The 13,687-nt window shown below is 37.4% G+C and overlaps 1 protein-coding gene across 1 annotated transcript in view; it reads left to right on the top strand.

Annotated features, from left to right (window-relative positions):
* Positions 1-13,687, top strand: part of HECTD2 (HECT domain E3 ubiquitin protein ligase 2) — a 122,463-nt gene that overhangs the window by 73,699 nt on the left and 35,077 nt on the right. The window contains exons 11-12 of the mRNA XM_036735485.1: positions 627-750; positions 998-1,094. Of these exons, the coding sequence (XP_036591380.1) occupies positions 627-750; positions 998-1,094 (221 nt within the window). The remainder of the gene's footprint in view (positions 1-626; positions 751-997; positions 1,095-13,687) is intronic.

The following is a 13,687-nucleotide window of genomic DNA, read 5'->3' as shown; positions in this document are numbered from 1 at the left end:
ACATTTATTTAAGTGGATATAAATATACTATCCCTGAAGATTTCAGTGTCCTACACAGATAAGCTTAAGATTTCTTGCACAAAGAGAATTGTGCAAGTTCTAGTTTTCTTAGCGCTTTCAGCGCTAGTTTTCTTAATAAATTTACTTGAATAATAAAGTACATTCTTAAATATTTTACTGGATTATATTCTCCTGTGTATCAGTGAAGTTTCAATGGCATATTGTAAAGCCTGCAGTCACAGATGACCTACTAAACTGTGATTCCTAAGAAAGGAATTTCCATTAATTTATAAGGGATCATGGGAGACAAAGACTGAGGTTGGAAAACAGTGTATGAAAATGGTGGTATGTGCCCTTTACTGCTGTGACCACAATGGGGTGTGTGTTTGTGTGTGTATGTATGTGTATGTGTCTGTGTTTTGTGTTCATGGTGGCAGAAGTTTCCACTAAATTTAAAAGCATTCTTTGCAAATGGAGTTAGAATTTATTGAAATGAGGATATCTAACAAAAACCTTTCTCATTTTGTACATTAAAATACTTTATAGCAATAACAAGCACATAAGTTGCTCACAAATCAGTTTCATATGTAAGATGATGACAATCATACCAGAAGTTTTCTTTTCAGATGCTGCAAATGATCTGGCCCACCTTCCTCTTATTCCTTATACTGATTTCTATAATTCTACATTGGATCATATTGATCTCATGGAGGAATATCACACCTGGCAGTGCTTTGGAAACTCTCGAAGGTAAGACAGATAACTAACCAGATGTAGCCCTTTCTCATCTGATCATAGCGATGGAAAAAAATTGATTTAATTAAAAAGTAGTTTTGTCATTTACTTCCAGAAGAAAGGCCCTATTCCAACCTAGTATATAGATTATAAAAGGGTGTCCATTGAACACAGTGAATTTTTTAGGTAGATTCCCTAGGATAGTTCATTCAAAAAAGAAATGTTTTTCCTTAATCTGTTTTCTGTTTCTGTTTTTGAGCAGGTTTTCCTTCTGTCAGTATCCATTTGTTATTTCTATAGCTGCAAAAAAAATCATTATTCAGAGGGACTCAGAGCAACAGATGATAAGCATTGCCAGGGTAAGCCAGATCATAGAAAAAGTTGTATGTTGTCTATAATCAATACAGTGAACATGCTTTTTGAATTTTCCTAGCATAATTGGGGAAACTTCCAAATAAACTTTTAAAATAGTGGATGCCCAGACAATATCAGGAAGTTCTTGTTGAGCACAAACCTCTCCTAGAATTACTCTTCACAGAATCTTAGCCCCTCAGAGGTGTAAGGGCAGTCAGAGTTTGTCAAGCCCAATCTGCCCCTGTGTAGGAATCCCCTCTACAGCACAGCCACCTTCAGTGACAGGTAATCCAGGGCCTCCAAAGGCTGTCCATTCCTCTTTTGGACAGCTCTAAGTGCTGAAGAAGTTTTTTCTTACAAAATCCACCTCCCTGAAACTTTCACCTTCTCCTCCTAATTCCACCCTTTAGGGCCAATCAGGGCAAGTCTAATCTCAAAGCCACATGACAATTCTTCAAATTCTTGAAGCCAGCTAGCTGTTGTGGCACCCTTACTCACAGTTGGAAGGGACCGTACTAGTCCACCCTACACCTGAACAAAATTTCCTCTACAATGCACCCAACTCTTCTCCAGCCTGGTCGTCCTTTATTCCTTAAGTTATCCTACCATGATAGTCTTTTTGCAATTTTGGTTGTTCTCCTCTTGACCTAATTCAGTTCGTCAATTCGCTTCCTAAAATGTGGCACACAGAACTGAACATTGTATTCCATATGTGGTCTAATCAAGACATAGTACAGTGGGAATATCAACTAACTTTGTTATGGATACTATTCCTCTATTACTAAAACCCAATACTGACTTTGCTCTTTTGGCTGCCATTATGACAACATCTTATCAGATTTGGAAAAGTAGTAGAAAGAGGAAATGCTGAAGTATCTGAACTGCAATTCGTAGATTAAGACTTAGTTTAGCATAATTCTATAACTACATCATTCCAACCTTAAGTAATCAGTGAAATATTGACTAAATATATAGTGACCAATTTGTATCTTCATAGCCATATTCTGAAACAATTAGAACATGTGAGAGTTTTACAAGAAAGCAAACACATCTTCCAGGGTATTGGAATATGTGCCAAAGAATTTGAGGAGAGGAGAAGGGTTCCAATACATGTCACACATTCTAAGAATATTAGAATAAATATTTATTACGCCCTACTAGATGCAAGATGTTGTGCTAGAGAAACAAAGACAGGGGTGGGGGAGAGATGCTGCCTTCAAAGAGTTTACAAGGAGCTATGAGGAGACTGTATTAAAGAAGTGGTGTCAAACAAATAGAAATGAAGATCACTAATCCATATATAAAGATCCTTTGGGTCATGTATTGATTTAGTTTTAAAATGTAATATTATCTATTTTTTAGTATTTTAATTATTTTGTTAAATATTTCCCATTTTAATTTTTATCTAGTTTGGATACACTTGGGAATGTTGCTAGTCTCTAATAGCCTGGGTGTATTGATACCTTTGCATTAAAGCATCACAAAATAACTAACAACTTTGTGTCAAGATAAGAAAGGCGAAAACAAGAAATACTGAGCTTCCCCATTATCTCCAAAGATTTCAAATTGCTACTATTTCTTGTTTAAGCTATAGTTGGCTTGATGGGGGCCTTTCTTTTTTATGTTCGTGTATATATATATATATGTGTGTGTGTGTGTAAACAAATATTTCCTATATTCATTAGATTAACTACCATGAAGTCATTTCCCTTCAGGAATGTTAAAATCAATTTTATAAATCAAGGTGACTATCCTAGAGAGGCTGCGCCCATCTATGCATTCTTTATAGTTTGTAAAGGTAGTCCTGGACCCATTATTGGAACTCATTACACCCATTCTTATACCAAATTGCCGTGAAGAGAACTCACTGAGCCTGGCTTGCCAACATCTCTTATCCTGCCAGCCTCACTGCAAGTCGGGTGAGGTGAGAGGGGAGATGAGAAGAGGAACTCTGTCATAAGGAGTCCCATTTTTTCTCACTGTTTCTCAGCTAAGTATTAGGAAAGAAGTCTGATTAAAGTAAGCCATACATTACTGCTAGTTGCAGCTACTTTCTTCCACAGGGGGCCTGCCGATTAAGCCAAGTGAATTTGTTGATTGGCAGAATGTCAGGCTGAGAGATGTTTTGGAATGGGCCCGAGGAGAGGGTTTTCCCTTAAATTAGTTTGCCTATGTGTGAAGTGGGCCCCAGGATGGGGGACTTATGAGTCTCTCAACTCCTTCTTCCTGACAGGTGAAAGCTAGGATCTAGAAGTATCCCTTTCTTCTTCCAGGACTATCTAGTAACACCTTTTCCTCAGAAGAGGAGTGGTATTCATTGCTTTACCTCCCTTTTCCCCACTAACTTCCTCTGTGATCCCTGAGGCCTCATTTGGCCCAATATGACATTTACCAGTAGAGAAGAGAGAAGTATTATTAGTCCACCTAAGTAAACTGAATTCTGAGCATCTCATTGTCTTCTATATACCAGTTCCCAAACATATATGTCTTCTTGAAGACTTCTTGAAGGTAACTCTAACTAGAAAATCTTGGAATTTCTTAACTGTTGGGTGTTCTAGAGTTATAAACTCTCAGAGTTACAAGATACCTCAGAGTCCATCTAGTCTAATTTATACCTGAACAAGAATACCCCCTAACAAACTCCTTCACAGACAATTTCTTTGACCTGAGTGTAAGACTGCATTTATCTCCATTAAATTTCATATGATTAGTCATCCAACTTCTTCCTGAATATCTCTGGTGATGGAGAGCTTGACTATCATTTGAGCTGGCCCATTCTACTTTGGGACAGTTCTAATTGTTATGAAGTCTTTCCTTATAGGGAACTGAAATATGCCTCTCTACCAGTTTCATCATTGCTCTGACCTATGAGATAATAATAAATCTAACATTTATATTGTGGACAGCTAATGGCACAGTGGATAGAACACCAGCCCTGGAGTCAGGAAAACCTGAGTTCAAATATGACCTTAGAATTTACTAGCTATGTGACCCTGGTCAAGTCACTTAGCCCTGTTTGTCTCAGTTTCCTCATCTGTAAAATGAACTGGAAAGGATATAGCAAACTACTCCAGTGTCTTTGCCACAAAAACCCTGAATGGGGTCACAAAGAATCAGATGTGACTGAAACTACTTAACAACAACATTTATATACCACTTTATAAATCACTTTACATATAGTTTTTTATTTGGTCCTTAAAAGGTACACACCATTATTATTCCTGTTTTATAGATGAGGAAACTGAGGCAGAAAGAGATTAAGTGACTTGCCCAGGGCCCTACATAGTAAGGATCTTTGACAGGATTTAAATTCTGGTCTTCCCACTCACATCTAGCACTCTATCCATTACATCATCTAACTACCATAATAAATCTATCTTCAATTTGTTCTCCAATCATCTGTTATAGTTCTAGTTCTTTACTCTCTACCAAGTGTTTTCTTATGTAAATGGGATCTTTTTATCTGTGACATCCTTGGGTTATATACCTAGCAGTAGGATCTCTGGATCAAAGGGTATGGACATTTTAGTCACTTTTATAACACAATTCCAAAATGCTTCCCAGAATGGTTGGACCAATTTAGAGCTCCACCAACATTTTTAAAGTGTATCTCTTTTTCCACATCCCTTCCAACAATAATTTCCCATCTTCTGCCATCTTTGCCAAATTTTCTGGATATGAAGTAAAACCTTAGAGTTGTTCTAATTTGAATTTCTCGTTTTAGTGATTTGGAGCAGTTTTTCATATGTTTGCAATTTTCCTTCTGAGAACTGTTTGTTCATATCTTTTTGGGGAAGAATCCAGTCTTTCAGCCAGCTCTGAATTCACCTAAATGCTATCACCTATCACACAGCTCTCCAACTTGTACACAAGTCTGTCATGAAACACTTTGTCAAATGCCTTACTGAAATTCCAACATATTCATGTTCTCCTAAGCTGTTAGTCTGGTAACCCTGTCAGAAAAAAGTATTTGAAGTTAGTCTTACATGACCTCCTGCTCATTCTCAGTGATCACCTCTTTCCTTTCAAAATGTTCATAATCTATGCCTTTAACAATATGTAACAAGGGGTTTTCCAGGAATTGAAGTCATAATTACAGACTGATAGCATGGAGAATTTATTTTGCTGTTTTTGAAAACTGGAAAAACATTTGCTCTTTTACAGTCTTCTGTCACTCTCTTTATTTTTCGAAGTTTTTCAGAAATTAATGACAGCAACTTAGTGATCACATCAAATTCTCTCAGTTCCTTGGGATGTGGTTCATCCAAGACTGGTGACTTGAATTTACCAATGGTACCTAGATATTCCCTTACAATATCCTCATTTATTTAGTGTTTCAATTCCCTATCAATCACCTTTGTCCTAATACTCTCATGAAGATAATTTTCCTTAGCATAAAAAAGAAGCAAAGTGAAGGCTGAGTAGTTAGTCCTCCCTTCTCTATGTCATCATTATCCCTTCATCCTGGAAATCCATCCGGGGGAGGAGCCAAGATGGTGGAGTAGAAGAAAAGAAATACAACTGAGCTTTCATCAACAGTCCCTCCACAAAGATCTAGACAGACTGAATCCTGTCTGGAAAATCTAAATAAAGATTACAGTGACTCATTTTTTTCCAGTCCAAGTTGGCATAGGGAGACAGACAGAGAGGCCTATGGATACTGGGGATGGGATCTAGCCAGGGACATCATGTAGAGTATTTTAGTTCAGGGACTGAAAGAGGACCAAGGCTATTCACTATGGAAAGAAGTCCAAGGACACAGAGGAGCCAAACCTTGTACAGAAACATGTGCCAACTGGCAGTTCTGCTTCTCACTACCTAGTTTTGAGTCACAGATACAAGGAAGACTGGGGAGGGGACCTTCTCCTATGTGTGGTATTCCATGGCAAGAAGTGATCATAGGCCCAGGGCTATCTACTGTGCAAGAAATAAGTTAAAAGCAAGCAGCAGCTATAGGTCTCCAACTCTTGGAGAGAAATGGAACAGGAGAAGTCTCAGTTTGAGCCTCTAGTTTGAATCCAGCAGCAAAATAATCTGGGCAGAAATCCAGACAAAAGGGAACCCTGTCATTCTATCACCCTGGACCAGCAGAGCTTTCCAGCTGCCTGATTATGGCTAAGTTTAGAAATTGAGACTACAACCAGGGATAAGCCCACAAGTGTGTTGCTCAGAACCAAACCCAGGTCAGGAGCTTGCAGAGCTCAGACCAAGAGGGCTGTGGTCAGACTTTGCCCTGGATCCAAAAACTCTGGGAGCATGCAAAGCTAGTGAGTCCCCAGCCTGAGCTCTTCCTGAGATGTTGGAATAACAGTACTCAACACCCCCAAAGAAAACATCAGTAGAACCCGAGAAGACACAAGCTCAGCCCAGACATTCCTTCTAGAAGTGCACAGAGCCCCACTCTAACATAAAATCCAAAGTTAGAAAGTAGGTTGGAAGAAGAAGGAAATAATAGAGAGAGAGAGAGAGAATGCCCACCATAAATGGCTATCCTGATGACAGGTATATTCAAGACAGAAATCAGAAAAATAGAATGACTTCAAGACATCTATGAGCAAGGCCTCATAGAATAATACAGCTTGGGCACAAGTCCAACTAGAGTTTCTGGAAGAGATGAAACAAGAGTTTTTAAAAGAATTAAACATATTTTTATAAATGAAATAAGAGTACTAAGGTGGGTTAGAGATTATAAGAGAAACGAAAGTCGTAGAAGAAAGTATTAGAACTAGATCTAGCAGCTTAGCAGAAGAAATATGAATTTTATCCATACATCAAGCTCCCTGAAAGTGGGAACTAACCAAATAGAAACTAATGGCTCCATGAAACAATAAATAGTATTCAAACAAAGCCAGAAGACTAAAAAAATAGATGAAAATATAAGATATTCCATAGCAAAAGCAGTTAACCTGGAAAACAGATCAAGGAGAAAAAAAACTTAAGAAAAATTTGACTTCCTGAAAGCCTGGACCCCCCAAAAGAAAAGCCTGGACATCACGTTTCAAGAAATCATAAAACTGCCCAGAGCTCTTAGAACTAGACAACAAGGTAAAAATAGAATCCATAAGTTATTCCCTGAAAGAAACTCCAAAATAAAAGTTCCCAGGAAAGATACAGGCAAAATCAAGAGCCTCTAGGTCAAAGAAACAGTACCAGAAGGAGGAACAAAAAAGAATTCAAATACCAAGGAGCTACAGTCCGGTCGCACAAGGTTTAGCAGCCATCATCTTTAAGTAGCAGAGAGCTTAGAATGTATTTCAGAAAGCAAATAGGGTTACAACCTAGAACAACTTCCCCAATAAAATTGAGTGTAATCATACAAGGAGAAAAAATTTATCTTTAATGAAATAAAACTTTCAAGCATTCCTGATAGCAAGACCAGATCTGCATATAAACTTTCAAATATAAACATAGGAGTCAAGAGAAATATTTTTAAAATGTAAAACTGAAAAAGAAATCATAAGGGGCTAAACAAGGATAAATAGTTTACATTCTAACATGGGTAGAAGGTAGAAACAATCATCATCAAGAGTCATAGAGGTAATCTAAGAAGACAGAAAATATGAGGGTAGTTTTATTATGTTTTGATTATCTTAAAAGAAGAAAAGAGGAAAGAAATATAGTACGGGGGGAGAAAAGAAGAGTGGGAAAAGTTCTTTCACATAATCAGGGTTTTCAGGTAGAAGACTACAGCTAAATCCAGATTAGTGCAAATAATAAATCCTCTGAAGTGATTGCATGTTTTATAACTCTCACTATTTAAAGTTATAATTATTACAACTAGTATCTCTGATAAAGGCCTCATTTCTAAAATATACAGGGAACTGAGCCAAATATATAGGAATACAAGCCATTCCCCAATTGAGAAATGGTCAAAGGATATGAACAGGCAGTTTTCAGAGGAAGAAATTAAAGCTATCTATAGGCATATGAAAAAATGCTCTAAATCACTACTGATTAGAGAAATGCAAATCAAAACAACTCTTAGATACCACATCTCTCCTGTCAGATTGGCTAAAATAACAAAACAGGAAAATGATAAATGCTGGAGAGGATGTGAGAAAATTGAAACATTGTTACATCTGGTGGAGTTGTGAGATGATCCAGCCATTTTGGAGAGTAATTTGGAACTATGCCCAAAGGGCCATAGGAATGTTCATACCCTTTGACCCAGCAATACCACTTCTAGGGTTGTATCCCAAAGAAATCACACAAGAGGGAAAAGGACCTATATGTCCAAAATATTTATAGCGGCTCTTTTTGTGGTAGCCAAGAATTGGAAATCAAAGGGATGCCCATCAATTGGGGAATGGCTGAACAAGCTGTGGTATATGAAGGTAATGGAATACTATTGTGCCATAAGAAATGGGGATGATACGGACTTCATAACAACCTGGAAAAACCTACACGACATAATGCTGAGTGAGCGGAGCAGAGCCGGGAGAACATTGCACACAACCACAGATATATGGATTCCATGAGGACCAACCCTGACAGACTTCTATTTTCTCAGCAACACAAGGTGCAAGGACAACTCCAAAGGACTCACGATGGAGAATGCTATCTACATCCAGAGAAAAAACTATGAAGTTTGAATGCAGATTGAGGCACACTTCATGCTCGCCTTTTTTTCTTCTCTTTTGTTTTTGTTTTTGGGTTGGTTTTTTTGGGGTTCTGTTTCTTCTTTCTCATGATTCATTCCATTGGTCATAATTCTTCTCCACAACTTGACTAGTGTATAAATTAATTCAATGTGAAGTTATAAGTGGTAGTTATATGAGATTCCATGCTGTCTTGGGGAGGGAGGGGAGAAAATCTGGAACTCAAAATTATGTAGAACCGTGCATTGTAAACTAAAAATCAAAAAAAAAAGTCAAAAAAACAAAAAATAATTATTAAAATATGCTAATTGCTTGCAGCCCAATAGAAATATGCAGTACAAATTCAAATAATTCAACCACTTCAAGGGGATTTGTTATTAACATTAATCATGACCTGGGTTGTATACAAAAAGGAAGGGGTAGGAGAAAAAGAGTATGGAGTGAACTTCATTCTCATCAGAATTGGTCAAAGAAGGGAAGAATACACATACACACACACACACACACAGAGGTAGGTACAAAGGTACGTTTCATTCAGTAAAGAAACAGGGAGGAAAAGGAAAAAGGGAGAGAAGGAAGGAAGCAGGAGGGTAGGCTAAGGGAGAGGGCATTCATTCCTAAGCAAAACTAACTAACTAAAGAAGATAGATCTCAAAAAAGGTTTAAAAGAAAATAAAAGAACCTGTCATTGAGCCTCTTAGTGAAGGAAAGAGAAGAGGGGCAAAGGAGTGGAAGCATATGGCACCAAACCTAGAGCACTGGCATTTTTTTATATTTTATCTATTCTTTTAACCCTCTCTTCTTTTTTATAAAGAGGATGCAACAAACAAAGAGAAGAAGGGGCAGCTAGGTGAGTAGAGCACCAGCCCTGGAGTCAGGAAGACCTGAGTTCAAATCTGGCCTTAGACACTTGATACGCTAGCTGTGTGACCTTGGGCAAGTCACTTAACCCCAATTGCCCTGCCTTCCCACTTGCAAAAAAATTTTTTTTTAAATAAGAAACAAAGAGAAGGAAAAATATAAGAGAACAAGGTGAAAGAAAAACCAAATTAATTATAATAGTGAATATGAATGGGACGAAATCACCCATAAAATGGAAGAGAATTGCAGAAGGGATTAGAAAACAGAATCCAATAATATGTTGCTTATACACAAAGGGGAAAGGAAGAGAATAAGCATTTTATATAGCATCTACTATGTGCCAGGCACTGTGCTAAGTGCTTTTTGCAAATATTATCTCACTTGATCCTTGCAATAAAATCCTAAGGTAGGTACTATTATCATCCCCATTTCACAGGTGAGGCTACTGAGGCAATCAGGTTAAGTGACTTGCCCAGTGTCATTCAACTAGTAAGTGTCTAAGGCTGGATTTGAACTCAGGTCTTCCTGACTCCAGGCCCAGTACTCTATCCACTGTTCCTCCAGCTGCTTCTAAGAAACACACTTAAAACATAAAAGATTCACACAGAGTTCAAATAAAGGGCTAGAGCAAAAATCATTTGTGCTTTAGGTAAAGTAAAGATGTAAGAACTATGATCAGTACAATTACCAACCCTAATTTCAAATGTCTGATGATGAAACATGACACCCAAACCCTGAGAGAGAGGTGATAGACTCAGGATTTAGAATGAGACATACATTTTTGGACATGGTCAGTTTATTATAACATAAGAGTGTGTTTTGCTTGACTGTGCATATGTGTTACAAGAGTTTTCTTTTTCTCTCTTTTTTTTCAAAGAGGGAAGAGATAGGAGGAAGAGAAAAATCAGTGCTTGATAATTGATAGAAAGTAAAATAAAATAAATTTCATTTAAAAAACACAAAAAGTGATTCTATGCTGACTTTGATTTTCTTTTTGCTTCCAACAAAAAAAAAAGCCTTTTTTGTTATCCTCCTCAGTCATTGTCAGTTTCATCTTTCTCTGAGCTTTGTGGCAATATTCTTCAAGAGACATGCCACTCATTTACCTAATCTTCTGTTTATATATTTTAAAATTTGAGTTGGTGAGAGGCAATGCAGTGTAAGGGAAAAATCACTGTAAATGGAGTCAAGAAACTTGAGTTTCACCTCTGCCCTTGAAATTCATTAGCTGTATGAATGTGAATCAAAACACTTAATATATCTGGGCTTCACTTTGCTATATATAAAACAGAGCAAATAATGCTTGAAGTACCTATATTACAGAGTTGTTTTAAGGATCAAATAAGTTGATACATGCAAAGCACTTTGTAAGCAACAAAGAATTGTGTAAATGTCAGCTATTATTAATGTTGTTCAATCATTTTTCAGTCATGTCTGACTCTTCGTGACCCCATTTGGGGTTTTCTTGGCAAAGATCTTGGAGTGCCTTGCCATTTCCCTCTCCAGCTCACTTTACATATGATGAAACTGAGGAAAACAAGTGACTTTCCCAGGATCACACAGCTAGTAATTGTCTGAGACCGTATTTGAACTCAGGAAGATGAGTTTTGCTGATCCAGGCCCAGCGCTCTATCTGCTGTGCCACCTAGCTGCCCCTATTATTGATGAGTTTCCTGTATGTTCACATCGACCTCTCTAGCTCATCCCTACTTTTGTTCTTCATCACATTAATTTTTTTGTCAGAATTTCATTTTTGCAAACATTCTGTCTCTCCTTGACAAAATTCTCTTCTTTAATTTCAGACCATGCGGAATTCCACTTATCTCAACCACTGGATAGCCAATTTAACTCTACACTATCTTCTATTCTTGAATGCTTTATTCCTTTCTCCTGTCCCTACCAATGCCTTGCCAATCCCTAACCCTGTATTATTTCTACCACCTTCCTCCTTTGTTCCTACTCACCTGCTTCTAAATGGAAGTAGAAGTAGTCTTGAAACCATCCTATGTCAACTACATATTTTTGTTCTCTAATCTAAACTGGGCCTTCATTGCAGCAAGACAATCCTTCTAATCCTCCTTAATTGATTCAAAGTGATTTTTCTAAAGTTCATGCATAGCCATGTCACACATAGTTCCCCACCACCACCACACCCACAAATAAAGTCTTTTAGCTCCCTGTTATCTCAGGGATCAAATATATATATTATTAACTACTGTTAAGCCATACTGGTCTTCTTGATATTCCTCATACAGATGTTCCATGTCCTCTATCTTTGCACAGACCTGTCCCTCATTCCTGGATACTCTCCTTCCTCACCTTCGGCTCTTAGAATTCTTGGCTGTCTTCAAACATCATGCCAAGTTTCACTTTTGGTCAGAGGTTTTTCTTGGACTTCTCAGATGCCTAGTGTCTTTTCCTGTCTATTTTGTATATATCTTATATATGTCTATCTACGTACCTGCCATCTCCCACATTAAAATGTAAACCCCTTGAGGGCAGGGATTGCTTTCATATTTTTTATTTGTCACCTTTGTATTAATCATGGTATCTGGTACATAATACTCACTTAAATTCCCATTGATTGATTGACATCCATTCTCTGAGCACTTTTAAATCTACCCTCCCAAGGCTAATGGTCAGACTCTGTCCAGTTTTTCCCTAATTATCTAATATGAAGTTTATAAATAGGGTGGTCATGTTCTCCCAAGATTCCTATCACTTCTGCTTTTTAGTAATTCACTTTGGTTAAAATGAGGTTTTGAAAAGAGTTCTCCTTATCACTTCGTATACCTTTTGAAGAATATGCATATATGCATACATATGTATATGCACGTGTATGTACGTCAAGAATTTATCAGTTGCTCTGCTTTTAACAACGAGCTCCAGAAGATGTCTCTCATCACTGTTGTACCTATGTTCTTGGATATTGTCTCCTGAGAAGTCTTGTTTTTTTCTACTGAGTCTTATTCCTTTGTTTTGTACTCACCACTCTCTGTGGTAACCCCTTGGTTGATGGCTCTGACTTCAGCACTCTTAGATTGTGCCAGTCGAATTTATTTCAAACTGCCCTTATGAAATGTGCACCATCACTGGTCAAGAGTCCATCGTTTGTTTATTGTAACCCATTATCTCAAAATTCATACATCTTTCTCAGATAGTTTCATAACTTACTCTTGCAGAAGCCTTCACTCAGACTTTAAATTAGTTTCTTGCTTGCTTCTGCTAATCCTTCCTATATAGGGTGTCCCTAAAGTCTGGACACATAGGAAAATGTGTATTTTGAAATATTTGGAATATTAACAGACCTTAGCCCCCTTGACTTCTTTTTCTGGGGTATGCTAAAGGAGAAGGTGTACTCAACGAAAATCACAGATGCAACACACTTGATTGAACGCATAAAGAGTGAATGTGCTAAAGTTGACAGCAATGTGGAGTTATTGCATTGAATTCATGTGAATCTTGCAAAGCACATCAACCTTTGCATCACAAATGATGGAAATCATATTGAAGATGTTATTTAATATTCCAATTAAATAAAATGTTGAAAATTTCATTCATTTCATTTCTGGAAAATATGCATTTTTGTCTATGTGTCCAGACTTTAGGGACACCCTGTAGTTGACATCAGAAATGCTTTCTAAACATCAGCTCCTCATTTGGCTGCACTCTCTCTAGACCCAGAACCTGATTGTTTTGTTTTGTTTTGTCAAGGTTAGGTCCCTTATTCCTCACGTGACTGCCCAAGGCAAGGGTTACAAGACATACCCTTGAAAAGCAATCTTTATTCCTACATCCACCATCCCAGGGAATTTGCCCATTGTGTAATGGGATAAAATTAGAACAGCTATTCTCTGAGAAAAGCTGGTCATAGACAAAAGCTCGGAAAGTTTGGCTTTGGACCCTCACACTTCCCTTAACTATTTATACCCAGTTACTATGTAGCAAAGTTATTCATTGAGCAAGTACATAGGTATTAATGTAATCATTATGCATATAATTAAATTTGTCAAATTGAATTTGTTGTCCATTTCATTTATACATTTTTAACATTTTTTTATTTATGCTGCTTCAAAGATCTGTAATTTCATCTATATGTGTTTTTCTTCTCCCTATATGGATCATGAACCCAAACTTAA

This window comes from Trichosurus vulpecula, chromosome 8 (genome assembly GCF_011100635.1).
Source record: "Trichosurus vulpecula isolate mTriVul1 chromosome 8, mTriVul1.pri, whole genome shotgun sequence".
Taxonomy (NCBI): Eukaryota; Metazoa; Chordata; class Mammalia; order Diprotodontia; family Phalangeridae; genus Trichosurus; species Trichosurus vulpecula.
The sequence above is the reverse complement of the archived record's forward strand: the minus strand, read 5'-3'. Positions and strand labels throughout refer to the sequence as shown.